General features: G+C 43.5%; 1 protein-coding gene across 1 annotated transcript; it reads left to right on the forward strand.

Annotated features, from left to right (window-relative positions):
* Window positions 1–256: 256 nt before the first annotated feature.
* On the forward strand, window positions 257–14396 carry LOC118379512 (cytoplasmic phosphatidylinositol transfer protein 1). The gene is made up of 10 exons (XM_052490112.1): window positions 257–952; window positions 5839–5987; window positions 6822–6910; window positions 7151–7158; window positions 7271–7375; window positions 8822–8884; window positions 9246–9401; window positions 9639–9702; window positions 11295–11384; window positions 12902–14396. Exons 1-10 carry the CDS (start codon window positions 905–907, stop codon window positions 13048–13050), a joined length of 921 nt encoding a protein of 306 aa, XP_052346072.1. The 5' UTR covers window positions 257–904; the 3' UTR covers window positions 13051–14396.
* The last annotated feature ends 11633 nt before the right edge of the window (window positions 14397–26029 follow it).

Raw genomic sequence — 26029 nt, forward strand, 5'->3', positions numbered from 1 at the left:
AAACATGGATTCAATTAAACTCAGTTCAAGGTCATGGTAATATAATATCAATGCTGGGGCTGTGCTTAATAGAAGCACTCATGCTAATATTTAATCCAACCCACCACTTAACTACCGCTCAGTGCTAGCCATTCATATCAGCTGAGAGCTGTCAACTTTGGCTGTGTGAGAGAGAGAGAGCAGAAACCGGTACATAGGTAAAGTAAGGTGGGCGTGAGAAGATGTGGAGGGCGAGACGGGGAGGGAGATAAGGAGAAGGCGGGAGTGAAGGAATTTGTGAGGAACTGAAAGCAGGGGAGGGCGGCGAAGGGGAGAGGGAAGAGTGCCGAGCAGAGAGCAAGGTTACACGTGAGAGCAGTCCAGAGAACGAAAGTAAGAGAGACAGAGGAGAGAGAGAGAGAGAGAGTAGCAGGACAGGTACGCTGGTGTGGATTATGGAGTTGAGAAGGTTTCAGTCTTACCTCACAAGTTAATTACCTGTTGCTCACTGGAGGACAAGAACAAAGAAAAGTGGAGAACAAAGAAAGAGTAAACTAAGGGCAACGGAGAAAGAGAGAGAGGCATAGGGGGAAACCAGGGGTAGAGGGCGACAGAGAGAGGGGGGAACCATGGGTAGAGAGAAAGGGAAGGACAACAGTTGAATGTTGACAGAGGGAGTGTGGATATTAATCGGGAGATAAACAAAAAGGAGGAGAGAGAGGGGGGAGAAAGAAAAAAACAAATAGATACACATTGACAGAGTGGACTGGACTTCAATGAAGCACTGACATCAGCAAAATAAAAGGGGAGAAAGCAGGTCACTGCAGTCCGAAGTAGGTGCTGTGCACTGTAGTTCCTTAAGCACGCTTACTATGCAACAGGAGTTAGGACAAGCAAAGACAGACATTCACTACACGATTGAACCATGTTGCTGAAGGAGTATAGAATATGCATGCCACTAACTGTGGAAGAGGTAAGTGTGTGTGCACTGGATGTGTGTGTCGGGGGTCTGTGTGTTTGTGGCTGGGGGGGTCTCTCTCGTGTGTGTGTGTGCGTGTGTGTGTGTGTGTTCGTGCCTATGTGATTGAATGTGTGTATACTGTAGCCCACTGTTGTTAAAATAAGGTGACAGATTTGAATGTGATCTTGAAAATGTTAGTTGCTAGAATACAGATGTAGAATCTTCAAATGATCACCCTGTTCTTGGACAGCTTGGGGTGGATTTAAGGATTTAATTTACGATAAATGTATCACCCCTGACAAAAATGTCCATTCATTATAATCCATATAATTCAGATTTCCTGTTGCTGCTGTAGCAAACTGGCTGAAATTAAGATCCTACATCTGTAACAACATTAAGCACAGGCATCCTGTAGTTGAGTAGTGTTGTTCATGTGGCTGGCACTCTGTATGGTTCTGCATGTACCTAAACCTCAGCTGTTTTTCTCTCTCGCTGACTCTTTTTTTTAAGTGTTTTATTTTATTTTTAACCTCACAAACAAGTTGGACTGGTTGAGGCTTACAAATGTCAACGAAGGCATTTGGCCTGGAGGTTAAAAACAAAGGACAGATTCTGCCAGGGAGTAAGAAGTGGTGGGTGGAAAAGGGTTTAGGGGGAAGGTGCTCTAAAGTGCCCTCAAAGGGAAGGTCCTCATTCCCTCCAACCACCAGAACAAAGCAGTTCTCCCTGTCGTAGTGTTTAAGTCTGAGCTATCTGTCTGGAACAGTGTTATGTAGTTGGTTATTATCACAACATGCCGTGCCGGAAACTTCCATTGATACTTCACTCTAAAATCAACTTTGGTCGGTTGTTAGACCACTTCTGTGGTCTGGAAACGTGACAAACTTTAGTGAACTTTAAGCTCACTAATGTTTTAGTGTTTGTAGAAGCTTTAGCTAGAAGGATCACAGGGTTTTTATGGATCAAAATGGGGCTTAGGTGGTGGGCCTGGCCAATGGTGCGGTAGCCGACCGAAAATGTTTGAGGCCTTCCTGTTGACCGCCGTTTTAAAGCAAATTTCCTGCAATTCTGCCATGAGGCTGAGGAGAGAAATGTACAGTTTTAAAGATCATTTCCTGCCATTCTAAACATGTTGCCATGGCTTATGCTATGTGAAAGACTCAAAATAAAGTCAATGGAGTCAATGGAGGAACAAAGTCAATGGAGGCCCCATGCCATGACAAAAACACTCCTGAATGTATAATTTTAGATTGTCCCGGACTTTCTCTCTCTTATTTTGGTGACTGTTGGTCCTCAGAGATGATAGTATAAACATGTATACAGTTGAAGTCGGAAGTTTACATGCACTTAGGTTGGAGTCATTAAAACTAGTTTTTTATCCACTCCACAAATGTATTATTAACAAACTATAGTTTTAAAGTTGGTTAGGACATCTACTTTGTGCATGACACAAGTCATTTTTCCAACAATTGTTTACAGACAGATTATTTCACTTATAATTCACTGTATCACAATTCCAGTGGATCAGAAGTTTACATACACTAAGTTGACTGTGTCTTTAAACAGCTTGGAACATTCCAGAAAATGATGTCATGGCTTTAGAAGCTTCTGATAGGCTAATTGACATAATTTGAGTCAACTGGAGGTGTACCTGCGGATGTATTTCAAGGACCACCTTCAAACTCAGTGCCTCTTTGCTTGACGTCATGGGAAAATAAAACAATTGTAATCCTCCACAAGTCTGGCTCATCCTTGGGCGCAATTTCCAAATGCCTGAAGGTACCACGTATGCTATTGTTTGTACAGATGAACAAGTATAAACACCATGGGACCACGCAGCCGCCATACCGCTCAGGAAGGAGTCCCCTAGAGATGAACGTACCTTGGTGAGAAAAGTGCAAATCAATCCCAGAACAACAGCAAAGGAAACTTGTGAAGATGCTGAAGGAAACGGGTACAAAACTATCTATATCCACAGTAAAATGAGTCCTATATCGACATAACCTTAATGGCCACTCCAAAACCGCCAGAAAAATGCCAGACTACAGTTTGCAACTGTACATGGGGACAAAGATCCTACCTTTTGGAGAAATGTCCTCTGGTCTGATGAAACAAAAATAGAACTGTTTGGTCATAATGACCATCGTTATGTTTGGAGGAAAAAGGGGGATGCTTGCAAGCTGCAGAACACCATCTGAACCGTGAAGCACAGGGGTGGCAGCATCATGTTGTGGGAGACTGGTGCACTACACAAAATAGATGGTGTCATGAGGAAGGAAAATGTATGTGGATATATTGAAGCAACATCTCAAGACATCAGTCAGGAAGTTGAGCTTGGTCACAAATGGGTCTTCCAAATGGACAATGACCCCAAGCATACTTCCAAAGTTGTGGCAAAATGGCTTAAGGACACAAAGTCAAGGTATTGGAGTGGCCATCACAAAGCCCTGACCTCAATCCGTTAGAAAATTTGTGGCCAGAACTGAAAAAGCCAGTGCGAGCAAGGAGGCCTACAAACCTGACTCAGTTACACCAGCTCTGTCAGGAGGAATGGGCCAAAATTCACCCAACTTATTGTGGGAAGCTTGTGGAAGGCTACCCGAGACGTTTGACCCAAGTTAAACAATTTAAAGGCAATGCTACCAAATACTAATTGATTGCATGTAAACTTCTGACCCACTGGGAATGTGATGAACGAAATAAAAGCTGAAATAAATCCTTCTCTCTACTATTATTCTGACATTTCACATTCTTAAAATGAAGTGAAGATCCTAACTGATCTAAAACAGGGATTTTTTTTTTACTAGGATTAAATGTCAGGAATTGTGAAAATGTGAGTTGAAATGTATTTGGCTAAATGTATGTAAACTTCAGACTTCAGGGGTAGGTCTGTTATCTTTTCTACCTAGTTTATATCTGGTTTTAGTCATTTAAGTTTACACTCACAACGTTTTTCCATCCTTTTCCCATTCCATTTTATTATAAGATTTTATTTTTTACTGTTTGGACATAGGCAGCCCGAAAACACACTTAGGAAGCCCGCTCAAGACTTTTCTTTGCAGAAAAAACCCTGGATCGGTGGCTTGTGTCTATCTATCTGAAAATAGTCTCTGTAAAATCACACAGAACCAAATCCTAAGGTGAGATCCATTCCACGTGTGGAACTCTGACTCTCACGGTCTGATGGGGAAGCGCATTAAGATTCCTATGCAGCTTTAGTGGGATCAGCTTATAGTTCCACAGTCAAACCATAGCACTGTTTATGCAATGTCTGCACACACACACACACACACACACACACTTCTAATTATGAGGGAAGTGTAGCTGGTTGTACTAGTAGGTTGGTGGATTAAGACACAGGTACGTGTGTTTCGTATTTAGTCAAAAGCTGGGGGACAAATTAAGACCGGTATGTGTTAGTTTTGTTGTTAGTCAAAGGGTGGGGCACATTCTCATAATATAGTTGCTGTCTCACCGCACTGGATGTTTCAGTCATGTTTCAGTACAACACATTAACCACAAAACTGTCAAAGAGAAACATAACGCTGTGTGGGTTTGTGTTGTTAGTCAAAGGGTGGGTGACACATTCACATACAGAGTGACCAGACCAGAGACAAAGATATCTATTCACATACAGACTGACCAGACCAGAGACATAGATACCTATTCACATACAGAGTGGCCAGACCAGAGACATAGATATCCATTCACATAGAGAGTGACCAGACCAGAGACAAAGATATCCATTAACATACAGACTGACCAGACCAGAGACATAGATATCTATTCACATACAGAGTGACCAGACCAGAGACATAGATATCTATTCACATACAGACTGACCAGACCAGAGACATAGATATCTATTCACATACAGAGTGGCCAGACCAGAGACATAGATATCCATTCACATAGAGAGTGACCAGACCAGAGACAAAGATATCCATTAACATACAGAGTGGCCAGACCAAAGACATAGATATCCATTCACATAGAGAGTGACCAGACCAGAGACATAGATATCCATTCACGTAGAGAATGGCCAGAACAGAGACATAGACATTTAGTGATCTTAACATCTGTCTATAGGACAGGACTAGGTAAACACTGTCAATGAATGGTTCTGGGTTTCCCAACCCAAGTCTTATCACTGCCTTAAGGACTTGGGCAAGTAACAGCTAGATACTACAGAGTCTAAGGTCAGGTGGGGTTCCATGCTTCAACAAAGGAGGGGTGCCTTGACAACAATTGGAAAAATATTTTAAATACATTTTTAAATCTACATTTTTTACGTTTAACCTTTAACTAGTTAAGAACAAATTCTTATTGAGAATGACGACCAACCCCAGCAAAACCCAGACGAAGCTGGGCCAATTGCGCACCGCCCTATGGGACTCCCAATCACAGCTAGATGTACAGTAATGCAGCCTGGATTCAAACCAGGGACTGCAGTGACACCTCTTGCACTGAGATGCGTTGCCCTTGACCGCTGTGCCACTCGGGAGCCCAAATAAAGGGCGTACCAAGGAAAACTTACAAAATGACATTTGAGGCAGCTCTCAACAAAAAGTCAGAAATGTGTTTATTTGAGCTTTAATCCGTTCAGTATACAGGGGACTGCCGTTTCCACGTCAAGCTGATGATCAGGGCACACACAGGAAGAAGGCAGCCTTTTCACTGATCTAAGGGTAGTTGTTCATTGTTGTCCTAATGGATAAGGTTAGGGCTTTGGAGGAGGGTGAGCTGACCTTAGATATGTTCCTAAGAAAAGCTCACCGTGAGCAGTCCATAAAAGCGTCCGGTTTTATGATAAATTAACTGACTGCTGTACGATCTACATTAATTGGAAGAAGGATGTGGTATTAAGACAGGACTGTGTGAATTGTCTCTCCCCCCAGTATAAGATTGGGCAGCTGTACATGATCAGTAAACACAGTAATGAGCAGAGCGGAGGAGGGGAGGGAGTGGAGGTGGTGAGGAACCAACCAGACACACATCCCCAACATGGCCTGGGACAGCTCACTGAGAAACGCATCTACCTCAATAGGTAACACACCCACATTAACACTGTACCTCAAATCAAACTTTGTCACAAGCGCCGAATACAAGTGTAGACCTTACAGTGAAATGCTTACATACAAACCCTTAACCAACAGTGCAGTTCAACAAAGAGTTAAGAAAATATTTTATAATAAACTAAAGTAAAACATTATAAAAAGTAACACAATAACGAGGCTATATACAGGGGGTACCGGTACCGAGTCAATGTACAGGTTAGAGGTGATTTTGTACATGGTAGGGGTGAAGGGACTATGCATAGATAATAAACAGCCAGTAGCAGCAGTGTACAAAACAAATGGAGGGGGGTCAATGTAATAGTCCGGTGGCCATTTGATTAGTTGTTCAGCAGTCTTATGGCTTGGGGGTAGAAGCTGTTAAGGAGCCTTTTGGTCCTAGACTTGGCGCTCCGGTACCGCTTGCCGTGCGGTAGCAGAGAAAACAGTCTACGACTTGAGTGACTGGAGTCTCTGACAGTTTTTTGGGCTTTCCTCTGACACCGCTTATTATATAGGTCCTGGATGGCAGGAACCTAGGTCCCGTTCACACTACCCTCAGTAGCACCTTAAGGTCAGATGCCAAGAAGTTGCCATACCAGGCGGGATGCTCTCGATGGTGCAGCTGTACCACATACACACACCCACTGTACCTCACACACTCCTAGCACTGCTCAACCAAGAAATGATACCAGCAGTAACACACACACACACACCTACTATCCCACACCCACCCCTATGGCCTAGCCCTAGATCATACCGCACACATACATCTACCTCAGCGACGATAACAGTACATTCCTCCCCTCTGTCTCTCTCTCTGACAGTAAACTGCCATCCTGGGTGAGTGTGTTTGTCCCCAGGGTCTTCTATGTGACAGAGAAGGCCTGGAACTTCTACCCTTACACCATCACAGGTCTGACAACACTATTCTATCCAACACATACACAGCTGTTTCACCTGCTACCAACCTGTTCTTCCTATAGGGTCAAGTCAACTGTTTCCTTGTCTGCACTTAGATTTAAACCCAATCTATCTTATCTAGATCCAATTAACTTTTAAACCTTGTTTGTTCCACATGTTTTGAAATGTGTGTATGGTGTGTCACTAATAATGTTCCTCTCTCCGTATGGAACTTCTGCGGTGTGTGCTTCAGAGTACTCAGTAAGTATTCACACATCATATACATGCAGTAGAGCTCATCCCTCTCCAAATATCTGTATACTTAACCTCATCTGTCTACTCCCTCCCTCCATCCATCCTTCATCTACTGTAGGTCTCCTTCCTTCCGAAATTCAGCATCCGTATTGAGACCAGGTTTGAGAACAACAATGGTGACAACAATAATGTGAGTATGACTGAAGGAGAGAGAGAAGAGGGGGTGAGAGACTGAAAGAAGGGTGGGAGAGAGAGAGAGAGGGCGGGAGGGAGAGAAATTGCAATCTTCTCTGCAGTGTAAGGAGAATGCTCATCAAATTGATATGGCCATTATAAGGAAAACAAGCAAAGGCCAGAATGCAATAGCGTCAGATCTATTAGCCATCCACGGTGTTTGTGTGAGAGGGAGAACGAAGGGTACATGCTTGTATTACAGGCTTGTTTCACCACCTTTTCTGGCCTTGTCACGGAATTCTGACACAAACACAATTCTAAGTTGGTTTGTCCCTACAGGGTGCCCCTGTCATTTTGGGATAGAACCTGGGAACAAGACCGAACTCGTCTGGCTGTTGGCTGTTAGTGTGTGTATCCAGAAATGTGGCGAAGCTTGTTTCAACCTTCTCCCAGCTACAGGTTACATGTGTTCATTTTTAGCAGAAACACACGCACACACACATTAATGCACACATGCTCCCCCCCCCCCACACACACCACAATCCATACATACACCTCTATTACAATGCACAACAACATAGAGGACATCTAAAGAGCACAAAAGCACAACCAAAACAGAGGAATATCAGCAGGTTTAAAGGATGAGGTAAAACAATGCTTTTGACATGGAAAAATGGCAACTATGACAAGTGTCAACAGTCAGACAGACAAGACATACCTATATGAGAGAACAGGTTCTTAAACACAAGAGACACAGGGCATACTAGGATCTGAAACACAGCTGATTATCTGGCTGTGGGTTTGTCTCCCTGCTCTGCTCTTTGTTAAATACCAGCAGAGGAATGAACATCTTCAAAAGAGACATTACTCTCTCTTTCGCTTTCTGTCAGGACAAGGGGACAGAACAGAACAGAAACAACAGTGACTTTTATCTCTCTTTCTTTGATAAGTGTGTCGTTCTTTCTCTCCTCTTTCACCCCCGCTCGTCCATCCTCCCCTGCTCCCTCTGCTTGTCTCTCTCTTCCTCTGTGATTTAGTGAGCTCCCTCTCTCTCCCTTACCCCTTCTCCCCACCTCTTTCTCTCTCCCCTAATCTCCCTGTCTCTCTCTCTGTCTGTGTGTGGTGTTTTGCTGTAGTGTAATGATTTGCTAAAAGACTGAGGGTGGAGTATTATGATGGGTGATACATTGTGTGACCTCACTATTACATCTACTAGGCCCTGGCTCCAGTGTGTGTGTGTCAGTCTATTTCCTCATCTACTAGGCCCTGGCTCCAGTGTGTGTGTGTCAGTCTATTTCCTCATCTACTAGGCCCTGGCTCCAGTGTGTGTGTCAGTCTATTTCCTCATCTACTAGGCCCTGGCTCCAGTGTGTGTGTCAGTCTATTTCCTCATCTACTAGGCCCTGGCTCCAGTGTATGTGTGTCAGTCTATTTCTGAGTGACCTCCCCCTCTGCTCGGTTGCAGGTATTTGGAGACAGGCCCACCCCTGCAGAGAGCGTGAGCCACCTGGATATCCTCATTGACCCCATCCCTGACAAACACTACAAGGAGACAGAGGTACTAGCGTGTACACACACATTTCCTCCTCCTGACTTCCGCAGTTCCAGTAACTTCAGAAACAAAGATCAATCAGCAAGACACATAGCTGAAAACACACACACACTCACTATCTCACGCAGAGACAGAGGAAGATGTACTGTAGATAAACACAAACATAAATACACAGACACGTGTACAATCTATGCATCTTGGGCCACAGATGCCTATCATGTTGAATCATTCATAGATTATATGTGAGGCATTGAGCAACATCCTGCTCACACAGGCCTGCACACACGCACTCCCACACACCTCCCCCTCTACACACCGACCAGCGATTTAGCTCAGTCAGCAGGTAATGTGTACTTTGTCTCTGTAGGACCTGAGCCGCTGGGTGTCTGAGAAGACGGGCCGAGGCCCCCTGGTGGAAGGGTGGCGTAAGGACAGCACCCCCATCATGTGCTCCTATAAGAGGGTGCAGTGCAGTTTCGAAGTCTACGGCTTCCAGGGAAAGACTGAGGACTTCATACACAGGGTGAGAGGAAACTACATTTACCATCATGCATCAGGTTGAGAACCTGATAAAGACCTACGGGTCAAAATGTTGTTTAAGGAAACACATTTGACAGCATAGATTGCGTGTGGGGAATCTTTTCTTTTGGCTCAACATATACACTGATCTCCAGCAGCACCTGCTGAAAGCCTTTGGATATGCTTCTTTAGATGTGTTTCTTTAAGAAATGTATTTTCTCTGGTGTGTATGATCTGACAGAACATCCAGGACATCCTACTGGTGGGGCACAGACAGGCTGTGGCCTGGACAGACGAATGGCACGGTCAGTAGAGGACATGGTTATAATGCCTTATAACATATAGCGCATGATTATAATAGGACATGGTTTTAATGCATTATATTATAGAACATGGTTGTAATGCAATACATTATAGAACATGTTTATAATGATTCAAAGTATAGGACATGATTATAACAGGGCATGGTTATAATGCTTCATAACATATAGAACATGTTTATAATATGACATGGTATAATGATTTATAACATAGGACATGATTATAATAGGGCCTGGTTATAATGCTTCATAGCATACAGAAAGAACATGTTTATAATAGGACATAGTTATGTTTTATAACATGTAGGACATGATTATTTGACTCCAACTGCTCTTAAATGCAAGTAAAACTAAATGCAACCAATCGCTGCCCACCTGTCCAGCATCACTACTCTGGATGGTTCTGAATATGTGGACAACTACAAATACCTAGGTGTCTTGTTAGACTATAAACTCTCCTTCCAATCTCACATTAAGCATCTCCAATCCAAAATTAAATCTAGAATCAGCTTCCTATTTCGTAACAAAGCCTCCTTCACTCATGCTGCCAAACATACCCTCGTAAAACTGACCATCCTTCCGTTCCTCGACTTTGGCGATGTCATTTACAAAATAGCCTCCAACACTCTACTCAACAAATTGGATGCAGTCTATCACAGTGCCATCCGTTTTGTCACCAAAGTCCCATATACTACCCACCATTGCAACCTGTACGCTCTCGTTGGCTGGCCCTCACTTCATACTCATCGCCAAACCCACTGGCTCCAGGTCATCTACAAGTCTCTGCTAGATAAAGCCCCGCCTTATCTCAGCTCACTGGTCACCACAGCAGCACCCACCCGTAGCACGCGCTCCAGCAGGTATATCTCACTAGTCACTCCCAAAGCCAATTCCTCCTTTGGCTGCCTCTCCTTCCAGTTCTCTGCTGCCAATGACTGGAACTAACTGCAAAAATCACTGAAGCTGGAGACTCACATCTACCTCACTAACTTTAACCACCAGCTGTCAGAGCAGCTCACAGATCACTGCACCTGTACATAGCCCATCTGTAATATAGCCCATCCAACTACCTCATCCCCATACTGTATTTACTTCACTTGCTCCATTGCACCCCAGTATCTCTACTTGCACATTCATCTTCTGCACATCTATCACTCCAGTGTTTAATTGGTATATTGTAATTATTTCACCACTATTGGCCTATTTATTGCCTTACCTCCCTTATCTTACCTCATTTGCACACACTGTATATAGACTTTTTTCTACTGTATTATTGACTGTATCTTTGTTTACTCCATGTGTAACTCTGTGTTGTTGTATGTGCCGAACTGCTTTGCTTTATTCTTGGCCAGGTCGCAGTTGTAAATGAGAACTTGTTCTCAACTAGCCTACCTGGTTAAATAAAGGTGAATTTAAAAAATTATAATAGAACATGGGTAATATGCCTTATAACATGTAGGACATGGTTATAATGCATTATGATACACACGTGACATGGTTATAATGCATTATGATACACATGTTACATAGATATAATAATGTATTATAATCTCATCAGACTGTGCTTTTCCCTACAGGGATGAGTTTGGAGGATGTGAGAGAGTATGAGCGACAGATACAGGAACAGACCAACAGCAAACTCAAATCAACCCAGAACAACAACACAGGTATTATAGCTGGGACCATAAACGGAAAATGATCGACACCGATCACTTATCCAAGACATTTTTCTGATATCATTCATTATGATAAGTACTCTAGAGAAATGTGAAGTTTGAAATTAAATGCGTTTTGCAAATATGGGTGATTGTTAATTGGATAATTGATGTAGTATTTTAAAGGATAATAATAAAAACTGCAGTTCACATTAATGTTAGAAACGTATCGTTCTATTTATCATTATCGTATCTGTACAGGCAATTTATCGCTATGGGGTTTGTGTCCATATCACCCAGCTGTAGTACCTACTAGTCTACTACTGTACTATTCTATATTGTATTTTAACAGAGAAGGAGAGAGATGAGAAAAGGGGCGGTGGGGTAAGAGAGAGAGAGAGAGACAGAGAAGGTCAAGTGGAGAGAAATGAGAGTGATGGAAGGAAGAGTGGATGGAAGAGGGGGAGAAGAGGGAGCATAGGGGACCTTTTGAGAAAGTAGGGGGGAGGGAGAAAGTGCAAGGATGGGTGAAAAGTGAGAGAGGGGGAGGGGAAGAAGGGAAGAGCATGCAGAGGCGGAGAGGTGGCGAGAAAGACAGTAAGATCATTGAGAGAACAAGAGGTAAGAGAGAGGGAAGAAGCTAAATAGGTATTTCACAGAAAGGAAGCTCAGTGAGAGCAGAGGAGAGTGAGCACAATATTGCCTGGAGACTCAAACTGAATTCTTCCTCTGCTCTATGTTAGCTACATACTTCAGTCTGAGAATGCAATCATTGAAATTAGTTTGAGGTGATGTTTAAATGAGGGATGTTTTTACAAAACAGCCCTCATTACAAGTAATCAGCGATTGGATAGTCTATAACCAATCAGAGTATCAAAGCCAATGACAAATTTTCTAAACCCTGATTTACCCACCTGTGTTCTGGCTCTGGCCCAACCCATCGGTTTCTGGGACCAATCAGAACTGTTAGAATATGTTTGCGTTCTAGAAATCGTTGGGTAGGTACTCAGATCCAGAATAATTGCAGAGAAGAAACTAATGTCCGTGGGTGGGGCATATCGTTTGGCTGGAACAAGGAGTTTGGGTAGCTATTGCAGCACTTACTGCAAATTGCAAGCCTAGTGTGTGTGTGTGTGGTCACTCTGCCCCCTGCTGGTGAGTCATGAGAAGTTCGGACGGTTGTTGCTGCTGAATGATATCAAGGGCAGCAGCCACAGTATGGCCCGTAGAATGTTCGTGTGGTATGCGAGACATGAGGCTGAAATGGATTTGCAGTCATTGCTCACTCTCTCTGCCGCAGCTCGCTGCGCTGTCCTGATCACCTACAGGCCAGAACATGCTACTGCAGGCGGCGAGCAGATTTTACCCAAAAACATTTCATGCCATTCAAGTCTTTTTGAAAAAAAAGTGTATTTGAAATTTTATTATGGGTGTGTGAACTGTGAAGGGATGTGTATTTGAATAACTTAACCACTCAAATTCTTCTTCGTTCCCTTCATTTCCCCTGCCTCTCTCTTTCTCTTCTGCAGCAGCCCCTCGTCCGGCGTACTCGCGCTCTATGTCCGTCACAGATGAGCGCTCTCTGAAGAAGATGGGAGTGAAGACTATGGCCATGTCAGACCCCTCCACCTCCACACTGCCTCATAGCACTGTCCGCCTTAACTCCACCCCCGAGTAACACACGTTCATACTGATGCATCAATTCCTGCCTGCTTAAACCCCTCCGTGACAGTAACTACACTGCAGCAGTTCCTTTTTGTTTTACAGCCATCCACCACAGACACATTTAACCAGTAAAGCTACACTGTCCACAGAAGCAGCACTTATACCACTCAGGTCCTACCCCTTTCTCCAGCTGTAACTATATAACCCAACCCCCTGTCCTACCCCTTTCTCCAGCTGTAACTATATAACCCAACCCCCTGTCCTACCCCTTTCTCCAGCTGTAACTATATAACCCAACCCCCTGTCCTACCCCTTTCTCCAGCTGTAACTATATAACCCAACCCCCTGTCCTACCCCTTTCTCCAGCTGTAACTATATAACCCAACCCCCTGTCCTATATAACCCAACCCCCTGTCCTACCCCTTTCTCCAGCTGTAACTATATAACCCAACCCCCTGTCCTACCCCTTTCTCCAGCTGTAACAATATAACCCAACCCCCTGTCCTACCCCTTTCTCCAGCTGTAACTATATAACCCAACCCCCTGTCCTACCCCTTTCTCCAGCTGTAACTATATAACCCAACCCCCTGTCCTACCCCTTTCTCCAGCTGTAACAATATAACCCAACCCCCTGTCCTACCCCTTTCTCCAGCTGTAACTATATAACCCAACCCCCTGTCCTACCCCTTTCTCCAGCTGTAACTATATAACCCAACCCCCTGTCCGTCCCCTTTCTCCAGCTGTAACAATATAACCCAACCCCCTGTCCTATATAACCCAACCCCCTGTTCTTGAGTTTGCATCCCAATATTATACTTTATATACATGAAAGTAGCCTGAAATATTAAAAACTGTTTGACATAGAAAGACCAATTTTCGGCAGGTAAAAAAAAATGAAATGATGAATAACATTCCACCCATGTGGCCTCTAGGTAATTTGACTGCAGGAAAAGGCTACTAGAGTGGATATAATGGTGGGGGAGTGCCGTGGCTCCACAGAGCCCCCATCCCATTGGTCAGACTGGGGTTATTGATCCGGTGTATCGAGGCGCTGTATTGGCTGCTTGATCGTTCTGCTCCATGCAGCAAATGGCTGAAACAGGGCTAACCTTCACTGATGAGTCAATAGGATGGCTGTTTTAAACATGATTAACTTCTGATCTATGGTATTGGCTGCAACATGACCTCTGTATAGGCTGTGGAATAATCTGACATACAGGATGAATATAATTTATAACTAGTTTTATATTGACACATTATACATATACTGTATATTTGGCTGTTTAGTCTATTGTAATGAAAGTCCATTGTCAGCTATGTACCTCTTTTATGAATGAATAAAAGCCTTTATCTCCTGTATATCTAGTTAAGATCATTAGTCATGATAAAGTGACTGCAGGAGATAAGTGAAACAATAGAGCAACAGAGCTTATTATTCTAGACCATGTTAACCTTGTGTTACCCTGCTAGTGAGAGAGTAATAGTTCACAACTAGTTGACAGGGAATGTGATGTAGGGCTTACTCAGTGCACTGCGTAGGGCTTACTCAGTGCACTGCGTAGGGCTTACTCAGTGCACTGCGTAGGGCTTACTCAGTGCATTGTGGGACAGGAGGTTTGATAAATTACACTGTTGAGTGTGTTTGAGCCTGTCATGAGGGGATGTGAACTACAACAGATGACTAGTTGAGACAATGGGACAATACAGTAGGGGAAGGAGAGCTGGAGAGATAAAGGAGAGGGGGGGGGAGAAAGAAAGAAGCAGACACAGACAGAAGTGTTGACACGTGCTGCAGTGGGACCTGAAGACTGTAGGCTATACTATAAGAACATTCTCTCTCTTCCTCTCTCGCTCTCTTCCGCTCTCTCTCACCTTCTCTGCTGCTCTCTGTTCCTGCACTCCTTTCCTCAGGAGGGCCTCTCTGTTCCTGCACTCCTTTCCTCAGGAGGGCCTCTCTGTTCCTGCTCTCCTTTCCTCAGGAGGGCCTCTCTGTTCCTGCTCTCCTTTCCTCAGGAGGGCCTCTCTGTTCCTGCTCTCCTTTCCTCAGGAGGGCCTCTCTGTTCCTGCTCTCCTTTCCTCAGGAGGGCCTCTCTGTTCCTGCACTCCTTTCCTCAGGAGGGCCTCTCTGTTCCTGCTCTCCTTTCCTCAGGAGGGCCTCTCTGTTCCTGCACTCCTTTCCTCAGGAGGGCCTCTCTGTTCCTGCACTCCTTTCCTCAGGAGGGCCTCCACAGAAGATGTACTCTGTTCATTATATAGAAATGTTCCCCCTGGTAGATGCTTATAGATCCTGACCATGTAGTGCTGAATCTTACTGTTCTGTTCTACTGCTGCGTTGCTCTAGAGAGAGAAAGAGAGAGGAGAGGGCGAAAGAAAGAGGAAGAGGAGAGAGAAAGAGAGAGGAGAGGGCGAAAGAAAGAGGAGAGAGAGAGAGAGAAAGAGGAAGAGGAGAGAGAAGGAATGTAAAAAGGAACCAAAAGGGAGCAGGAAACATTGAAGAGGGATTAAAAACGTAAGAGAAAAAGACTGACACCCTCCCCTTCATCTATATACAGTTGAAGTCAGAAGTTTACATACATTTAGCCAAATACATTTCAACTCAGTTTTTCACAATTCCTGACATTAATCCTAGTAAAAAGTCCCTGTCTTAGGTCAGTTAGGATCATCACTTTTATTTTAAGAATGTGAAATGTCAGAATAATAGTAGAGAGAATGATTTATTTCAGCTTTTATTTCATTCATCACATTCCCAGAGGGACAGAAGTTTACATACACTCAATTAGTATTTGTTAGGGTTGCATTTAAATTGTTTAACTTGGGTCAAACGTTTTGGGTAGCCTTCCACAAGCTTCCCACAATAAGTTGGGTGAATTTTGGCCCATTCCTCCTGACAGAGCTGGTGTAACTGAGTCAGGTTTGTAGGCTTCCTTGCTCGCACACACTTTTTCAGTTCTGCCCACAAATTTTCTATAGGATTGAGGTCAGGGCTTTGTGATGGCCACACCAATACCTTGACTTTGTTGTCCTTAAGCCATTTTGCCACAACTTTGGAAGTATGCTTGGGGTCATTGTCCATTTGGAAGACCCATTTGCGACCAAGCTTTAACTTCCTGACTGATGTCTTGAAATGTTGCTTCAATATATCCACATCATTTTCCTTCCTCATGACACCATCTATTTTGTGAAGTGCACCAGTCCCTCCTGCAGCAAAGCACCCCCACAACATGATGCTGCCACCCTCTTGCTTCACAGTTTGGATGGTGTTCTTCGGGCTTGCAAACTTCTCCCTTTTTCCTCCAAACATAATGATGGTCATTATGGCCAAACAGTTCTATTTTTGTTTCATCAGACCAGAGGACATTTCTCCAAAAAGTATGATCTTTGTCCCCATGTGCAGTTGCAAACTGTAGTCTGTCTTTTTTATGGCGGTTTTGGAGCAGTGGATTCTTCCTTGCTGAGTGGCCTTTCAGGTTATGTCGATATAGGACTCATTTTACTGTGGATATATATACATTTGTACCTGTTTCATCCAGCATCTTCACAAGGTCATTTGCTGTTGTTCTGGGAATGATTTGCACTTTTCGCACCAAAGTACGTTCATCTCTAGGAGACAGAACGCATCTCCTTCCTGAGCAGCAAGACGGCTGCATGGTCCCATTGTGTTTATATTTGCGTAATATTGTTTGTACAGATGAACGTGGTACCTTCAGGCATTTGAAAATTGCTCCCAAGGATGAACCAGACTTGTGGAGGTCTACAATTTTTTTCTGAGGTCTTGGCTGATTTATTTAGATTTTCTCTTGATGTCAAGCAAAGAGGCCCTGAGTTGGAAGGTGGGCCTTAAAATACACCCACAGGTACACCTCCAATAGGCTAATTGACATCATTTGAGTCAATCAGAAGCTTCTAAAGCCATGACATCATTTTCTGGATTTTTCCCAAGCTATTCAAAGGAACAGTCAACTTAGTGTATGTACACTTCTGACCCACTGGAATTGTGATGCAGTGAATTATGAGTGAAATAATCTGTCTGTAAACAATTGTTGGAAAAATTACTTGTAATGCACAAAGTAGATGTCCTAACTGACTTGCCAAAACTGTAGTTTGTTAAAACTTCTTTGGGATAGTGGGCAGCATTTTCACTTTTGGATGAATAGCGTGCCCAGAGTGAACTGCCTCTTACTCAGTCCCAGATGCTAATATATGCATATTATTATTAATATAGGATAAAAAACACTCTGAAGTTTCTAAAACTGTTTGATGTCTGTGAGTATAACAGAACTCATATGGCAGGCAAAAACCTGAGAAAAAATCCCAACAGGAAGTGGGAAATCTGAGTTTTGTAGTTTTTGAACTCAGTCCTATCGAATACACAGCGGGATATGGGTCAATATGCACTTCCTAAGGCTTCCACTAGATGTCAACTGTCTTTAGAAACTTGAATGAGGCTTCTACTGCGAAGTGGGACCGGATGAGAGCTCTTTGAGTTAGTGGTCTGGCAGAGTGTCACAGCCTCATGACGAGTGGTCACGAGAGATTTAGCTCTCGTGTTTCGTCCGACTGGACCAGATCGCTTTTTTGGATTTGTTTACCAAACGCCCTAACAAAATAAGCTATTGGACAAAAATGGACATAAATGATGGACATTATCGAACAAAACAAGCATTTATTGTTGAACTGCGATTCCTGGGAGTGCATTCTGATGAAGGTCATCAAAGATAAATGAATATTTATAATGCTATTTATTAATAATGTTGACTACTCAACATGGCGGATATTTCTCTGGCTGGTTTGGGCTCTGAGCGCCGTTCTCAGATTATGCTTTTTCCGTAAAGTTTTTTTGAAATCTTACGCAGCGGTTGCATTAAGGAGAAGTGTATCTAAAGTACCATGCATAACACTAGAATTTTCATCGACATTTATAATGAGTATTTCTGTGAATTCATGTGGCTCTCTGCACAATCACCGCATGTTTTAGAACTACTGAACGTAACGCGCCAATGTAAAATGAGATTTTTTTATATAAATATGCACTTTATCGAACAAAACCAAAACATATATGTATTATGTAACATGAAGTCCTATGAGTGTCATCTGATAAAGATCATCAAAGGTTAGTGATTTATTTTATCTCTTTGTGCTTTTTGTGACTCCCCTCTTTGGCTGGGTTTTTCTCTGGCTTGGTGGTGACCTAACATAATCGTTTGTGGAGCTTTCACTGTAAAGCTTTTTTTAAATCAGACACTGTAGCTGGATTAACGAGAATTTTATCTTTAAAATGGTGCCTAATACTTGTATGTTTGAGAAATTTGATTTATGATATTTCTGTTGATTTGTATTTGGTGCCCTGCAATTTCAGTGGCTGTTGGCGATTTCACAGATGTTGGCTGTCCACTAGCGGAACCCCAGTCCTAGACAGGTTTTAACAAGAAATTTGTGGAGTGGTTGAAAAACGAGTTTGAATGACTCCAACCTAAGTGTATGTAAACTTCCGACTTCAACTGTACCTCTCTGGCCTAACCCCATGATGTACCAGCTTTACTGAACACATAGATACACACTACACTCTGTGGCTCTGTAATGCAAACGCCCCATTCATGTCTACACACCAGGGTCACAATACTGATTCATAAAGGCCTGTGCTTGCGTGTGTGTGTAGGTGCGTGTGTGTGCGCTCGCCCATTCTTCCTGGTTTCTGTTTGGGCTATGAGTCAACAGCCAGCCTGCACCCTATGCATGTTATTCATTCTGGTGTCAGCATTACTGGCATTAGGCCTCTCAATCATGTAAATAGCTCTAAATCCACTGAGAATTAAACTCCACTGTGGGGAACACAATTGTTAACCATAGCCCAGGAGTAACTGGAGTGGACTTTATCTGTGGACAGGCAGACTTTTACATACATACAGTATCCCTGATAACTAATTGTACCAATTAAGGGGCTGAATATGGCTTGCAATGGGAATCTGCATCCATCCTTCCCCTGTGGAATAGACTTAAATCTGTGACCGGCTCGGAAACCAGATTGCACAGCGGAGAAGGTACGGTGGGATTCGTGATGGTCAGTGATCTGTTTGTTGTCTAGGCTTTCGAAGACCTTAGATAGGCAGGGCAGGATGGATATAGGTCTTTAACAGTTTGGGTCCAGGGTGTCTCCCCCTTTGAAGAGGGGGATGACTGCGGCAGCTTTCCAATCCTTGGGGATCTCAGATGATATGAAAGAGAGGTTGAACAGGCTGGTAATAGGGGTTGCGACAATGGCGGCAGATAGTTTCAGAAATAGAGGGTCCAGATTGTCAAGACCAGCTGATTTGTACGGGTCCAGGTTTTGCAGCTCTTTCAGAACATCTGCTATCTGGATTTGGGTAAAGGAGAAGCTGGGGAGGCTTGGGCGAGTATTTGTGGGGGGAGTAGCCAGGAGGAAGGCATGGCCAGCCGTTGAGAAATGCTTGTTGAAGTTTTCGATTATCATGGATTTATCAGTGGTGACCATGTTACCTAGCCTCAGTGCAGTGGGCAGCTGGGAGGAGGTGCTCTTGTTCTCCATGGACTTTACAGTGTCCCAGAACATTTTGGAGTTAGAGCTACAAGTTGCAAATTTCATTTGACAGTGATGCAAATTGCATTTGACAGTGATGAGGGGTGGTCGTTTGACTAGCGGATCCGTAGCGGATACAGGCAATGAGGCAGTGATCGCTGAGATCCTGGTTGAAGATAGCGGAGGTGTATTTGGAGGGCCAGTTGGTCAGGATAACGTCTATGAGGGTGCACTTGTTTACAGATTTAGGGTTGTATTCTACTGTATGTGTGTATGTGTGTGTGCTGTATGTGTGTATGTATGTGTGTGTACTGTATGTGTGTATGTGTGTGTACTGTATGTGTGTGTACTGTATGTGTGTATGTCTGTGTACTGTATGTGTGTGTACTGTATGTGTGTGTGTCCAATTTGTAAGTCGCTCTGGATAAGAGCGTCTGCTAAATGACTTAAATGTAAATGTAAATGTGTGTGTACTGTATGTGTGTGTACTGTATGTGTGTGTACTGTGTGTGTGTGTGTACTGTGTGTGTGTGTGTGTGTACTGTGTGTGTACTGTGTGTGTGTGTGTGTACTGTATGTGTGTATGTGTGTGTACTGTGTATGTGTGTGTACTGTGTGTGTGTGTGTGTGTGTGTGTGTACTGTATGTGTGTATGTATGTGTGTGTACTGTATGTGTGTATGTGTGTGTACTGTATGTGTGTGTACTGTATGTGTGTATGTCTGTGTACTGTATGTGTGTGTACTGTATGTGTGTGTGTCCAATTTGTAAGTCGCTCTGGATAAGAGCGTCTGCTAAATGACTTAAATGTAAATGTAAATGTGTGTGTAGTGTATGTGTGTGTACTGTATGTGTGTGTAGTGTGTGTATGTGTGTGTGTGTGTGTGTGTGTGTGTGTGTGTGTGTACTGTGTGTGTGTGTGTGTACTGTATGTGTGTGTGTGTGTGTACTGTATGTGTGTATGTGTGTGTGTGTGTGTACTGTATGTGTGTGTACTGTATGTGTGTGTACTGTGTGTGTGTGTGTGTGTGTGTGTGTGTGTGTGTGTACTGTGTGTGTGTGTGTTCTGTATGTGTGTATGTGTGTGTACTGTATGTGTGTGTACTGTATGTGTGTGTTGTATGTGTGTGTGTATGTGTGTGTACTGTATATGTGTGTACTGTATGTGTGTGTGTGTGTACTGTGTGTGTGTGTACTGTGTGTGTGTGTGTGTACTGTATGTGTGTGTACTGTATGTGTGTGTACTGTGTGTGTGTGTACTGTATGTGTGTGTACTGTATGTGTGTATGTGTGTGTACTGTATGTGTGTATGTGTGTGTACTGTATGTGTGTACTGTGTGTGTGTGTACTGTATGTGTGTATGTGTGTGTACTGTATGTATGTGTTCCCAACATTTCTAAACAATCTACTCTACATTTTAAAGTAAAAGAAAGTTATACACATTTTTTATTTTTATTAATCAATATTTTCTCAATTTAAATATCATAATTGGATAAGTCTACACTGAGTTGATACTTGCTGGAAGCATCTTTGGCAGCCATTACAGCTGTGAATCATTTTCAATAAGATTCTACCAACTCTTAGGACAACATCTATCCATTAAGTTGCTCAGGCTCAGTAAATTTGTTTTGGGGATCATTGATGGACAGCAATATTTAAACCTAGGAATTTGTAAGCAAATTTAAGTCATGACTGAGACTAGACCACTCAAACACCCAACACCTCTCGGAAAGCCATTCTGGTTTGTTTTTTTTTGGCATTAAAATGTTTTTTTTTGGTGTGGGGTTTTTTGGCATTAAAATGTTTTTTGGTGTGGGGTTTTTGGGCATTTAGAAGACTGAGGTGGGCTTTCCACAATACTTGAAAATACAAAGGGATCAACAACATTGCGTTCACTCATATTACTGGCCTATATGACAAGAAAGCCTGTGTTAAAAGGCTGTTCAGTAATACTACAAGACAGCACAGCAAATAAATACACTTTTTGGCCTAAATTACAAACTACAGGGTTGGGTCAAATCCAATATTCATGTAATACAGAGTGAAACCCTCTATTTTCAAATATTGTGGTAACAGGATCATGTTAGGTGTATGCTTGTCATCGGCAGGGATTGCAGACCCGCCTCAGTCTTCTGAGAACCTGAACCTGGGATATAGTTTTATTTTACAGCAAGACAATTACACACATTCTAATACCAAAGACAAACCAGAATTTCTTTCCAAGAGGTATTGCATGTTCCTGAGTGGTCTAGTCTGTCTTGATGAAACCAGAGACAAGGTTTGAATATTGCTCTCCATCAATGATTCCCACCCAAATCATTTGCTTGAGAAAGTTTGACAAAAACAATGGATATATGTTGCCTTAATTAAGAGCTGTGCAAAGTTGGCAGAATCTTATTCCAAATGATTCTCAGCTGTAACAGCTGTAATTGCTGCCAAATATGCCTCCACCAAGTATTAACTCAGGGGGGTGGAGTCTTATCCAATTTCTTCATTTGGAACATTTTCTATAACTTTCTTTCACTTTGAAAATGTGGAGGTTGTGCAGATCTGTAGGTTAAACATCAAATGTAATCCCTATTTAGATTTAGTTTTAAGGCAGCAAAATGTATGTATGTATGTATGTATGTATGTATGTATGTATGTATGTATGTATGTATGTATGTATGTATGTATGTATGTATGTATGTATGTATGTATGTATGTATGTATGTATGTATGTATGTATGTATGTATGTATGTATGTATGTATGTATGTATGTATGTATGTATGTAATATATATGGATTAAGGATCCATTTGGGAAACAACCAATGTGTGTCCAGATCACAGAGGACTGTATATTGTGTCCCCTTGTGACAGTAAAGCATAACTGAGTATCTCATCGTTCTATTTTGGATGGTATATTTCAACAATACATTTTGTAGTTCTGCCCGTGCAAATAAGGTCCATCTGAATATCTCCGGTTCTATTTTGAGGAGATGTAAGTAAACCCTGTGATGAATAGTTTAAAAAGACCCTAGCAGGGTGAATGGTAATGACTACACAGTCTTGATTCTGTAAAACAGATCACATTCTTTTCATCCTTCTCCAGCTCAGAGAGCGTCTATTACAACGTCCCATATAGCTCCAGGCCAGTCTTCTCTCTCTCCCTCTCTCTCTCTCCCCACTTCCATGTCTCTACCTCTCAGCTCTCTCGCTCTTTCACTCTCCTGACTCTCTCTCTCTTTCGTTTGCATTCATTTACACCTTCACCATCTCCCTTTCTTTTATTTGCAAATGAAAGTGATGAAATCCAACCACAGAGAGGCAATTTGCAAGATTGTGGAAATAAAGGAGGAGAGGAGCAAACGACAATACTGTCCTCCCCTACTTGGAAGAGAGAGGGAAGATGAGAAACAGGAGGTGGTAGAGGTGAGAAAGAGGAGTGAAAATGGGCCGGAGAGGAGAGGAGAGGAGAGGAGAGGAGAGGAGAAACAGAGGTGGTAGAGACAGGCGAGAAAGAGGAGTGAGAATGGGCCAGAGAGGACATCAGAGGAGAATAGAGGAGAGGAAATGAGAGCAGAGGAGAAACAGGGAGAGGAGAGGAGAGGAGAGGAGAGGAGAGGAGAGGAGAGGAGAGGAGAGGAGAGGAGAGGAGAGGAGAGGAGAGGAGAGGAGAGGAGTGAGAGCAGAGGAGAGGAGAGGAGAGGAGTGTAGAAGAGAAGAGAGGTAATGAGACGAGACGAAAGCAGAGGAGAAAATATGTATTTATGTGTATGTACTTTCCTCCTTTCTAGAGAATAACAGATAGGCCCAGCCACACAGTGAGATGCTATACAAGGTTGGTAATGCATAAGGACATCAGGTGTGGTGGCATTGTGCTGGTGTGGTGTGAGCAGCTGCTATCTGGCTGTGTGTACCTGGTACAGCCCTATTATGGAGACATCAGAGGAGCAACACAGCTCTGACAGAGACAAACAGGTCACCTTAACCTGGGCTAGAGGATAAATGATTTCCCCTCTTCTCCATCGCAGACCCACCCCTCCTATCCTGCTATCCTCTACATCCCTCCATCCCGCCTCCCTCTAAACTAAACTGCCTCTCTCTCCATCCCCTACCTCTCCCTCTAAATGTCCATTCCTCCACCCCCTCCTCTCTCTATAAACTTCCATCCCCATCCCCAACCTCTCCCTCCTTCCCCCTCCTCTCCCTCTAAACTTCCATCCCCCCATCCTGTGCCTCGCCCTCCATCCCCTGCCTCTCCCTGTCCCCATCCATCTCTCCTCTATACTGTGTGTACTAGTAGGGACTGGGGAGACAAGGTGTTGAGAAGAGAACATAGTGTAATGTGACCTTACTAACAGACCACTGGGTCTTATAGTGCATGCACGTCCGTGTTCCCACATGCACACACACAGTCACACACACAGATGTTTGGTTTGGCACAAACATACAGTGATAGTACAGCAGCAAAGTGTAACACAGAGACGTCCAGTATGAAACGACACAGCCTTTTTACCTCTGACACCTGGTTCTCCCTTAACTATCATAAAGAGGGACAACTGATGTCTAACTCTGGTGCCACTGCTTCAAAGCGCCTCGTCACATGTCCTCTAAAAAAGCCCCGGAGCATCAGTATTTAATAACATTCAGGTGAGACAGGTGACACTCAGCAGTGTGTCATCTCATCAAGCGTCAGCGGTGTGTGTGTGTGTGTGTGTGTGTGTGTGTGTGTGTGTGTGTGTGTGTGTGTGTGTGTGTGTGTGTGTGTGTGTGTGTGTGTGTGTGTGTGTGTGTGTGTGTGTGTGTGTGTGTGTGTGTGTGTGTGTGTGTAGGCAGGCAGGCATGCATGTATAAGCATGTACCATCTCATCCAGTGGAAAGTGTGTGTTTTTGTGCGTGCATGCTTGTGCGTGTGTGCTGTGATGGCGTAAATCATTGGAGATGAGTGGAAGGCTGGTGCTGCTCTCTCCATCTGTCTCTGTCTGCGGGGGTGAGGTATTTTACACTGGCGAAGGGTAGAGGGAGGAGGGAGAAAGTGAAGCATGCCTTTAGCTGCGCGGGACGGGTGGAGGGAGGGAGGGAGTTTCTGAAAGATGAATGCTGTAGTATCAGTGGGCAGGGGCAGCATACTATTAGTACTAATGAGAACATAGTCTTTACCTCGTAGATTTATCCAGATGTAGATTTGGAAACAGGCAGCCCACTCCGCCCCCATCATCTTCCCCCTCCCCTACTATGTAACATTAATGAATATTCATTGGGAGATGTGGTGTGATTTGGGTGGAAGCCAGCAAAGGAAGGAGATGTTTGGGGCCCTCAAGGCTCCATGCAGGAAAAGCTATAGCTAACTCCTGTCCTCCAGAGCAGTAGTGTCTGCTGGTTTCAGTTCTCATCTCCAGGTCAGGGACACCAGGTGGGAGCTCCCTCTAAGCAATTAGTGACATTAACAGACCAATTAAGAGCCAGAAGGAGCTGAGAAAACCAGCAGACCCTGCAGCTCCCCAGGACTTCCCTCGTTCCCTAATGGCTTCCCCAGACATGTGATAGGTGATCCATCTCTTCTCTAATTTACCTTCACTTCAAATCAGAGCATGTAATATGTGATTGGACAACCAGCAGAATCCAAAGCAGTGAAATCTGAGGTAAGCTGGTTGCAGCTATAGTCTCATACAGTAGCCCACCCTGAGATCCCGACCCACGTCTTGTCTTCAACATAGCAATAAATAAGGATTATGGAGTATATCGGGGACTGAATGGGAACGAAAGATTCTTCTTTGGACTTCCATGCATTGCTTGTTTTTTTGATAAGGCTGCCTCAGCATGGCCACTCTCCACGGAACTATTCCAGAACAGAACTTAGAATGACTGAGGAACAGAGGAACAGAACAACGTAGCCCAGTTGGTAGAGCATGGCGCTTGTAACGCCAGGGTAGTGGGTTCGATTCCCGGGACCACCCATACGTAGAATGTATGCACACATGACTGTAAGTAGCTTTGGATAAAAGCGTCTGCTAAATGGCATATATTATTATATTATTATAACAGCGGAACGGGTGGGTAGAACCCTGCTAGAAGTCAACCTCACAAATATCTTTATGGGCCGGAAAGAGTTAAATTAAGCAAATACAAAATATTCCAAATGAACTCGGTACACGTCGAGCAACACGGGGAAAAGAGACCGTCGGGACCATGTCATGTAACATTATTACTACAAAGACTGTTCAACATCTCCATCTCTGTCTTCTGTGTAGGATCGATGTGTTTCCCTGCAGTCTCTCCAGTACAGTGATGTGTAGACAGATTCCTCAGAGCCTCTATCTAATCTGCTTGATCCTAACATCTGAACCTCTCAGCTCAGTCTGCTGTTGTGTGCTTCCTAGGAGGCCAACACTAGCTCTCTAAATATACATGCTGCAGGCATAAAAGAAACATGGCGGCGAGATAATTCCCCTCTCTATCGCTGTGTCTATACTG

Source organism: Oncorhynchus keta, chromosome 31 (genome assembly GCF_023373465.1).
Source record: "Oncorhynchus keta strain PuntledgeMale-10-30-2019 chromosome 31, Oket_V2, whole genome shotgun sequence".
Taxonomy (NCBI): domain Eukaryota; kingdom Metazoa; phylum Chordata; class Actinopteri; order Salmoniformes; family Salmonidae; genus Oncorhynchus; species Oncorhynchus keta.

What these genes read in the sequence shown, in the direction of transcription:
- LOC118379512 (XM_052490112.1), top strand. Translation starts at nt 905, where the DNA reads ATGTTGCTGAAGGAGTATAGAATATGCATGCCACTAACTGTGGAAGAG. An exon ending in CTGAGGACTTCATACACAGG is followed by an intron (nt 9,402 to 9,638) that starts GTGAGAGGAAAC and finishes ATGATCTGACAG; the next exon opens with AACATCCAGGACATCCTACT. An exon ending in AACCCAGAACAACAACACAG is followed by an intron (nt 11,385 to 12,901) that starts GTATTATAGCTG and finishes TCTCTTCTGCAG; the next exon opens with CAGCCCCTCGTCCGGCGTAC.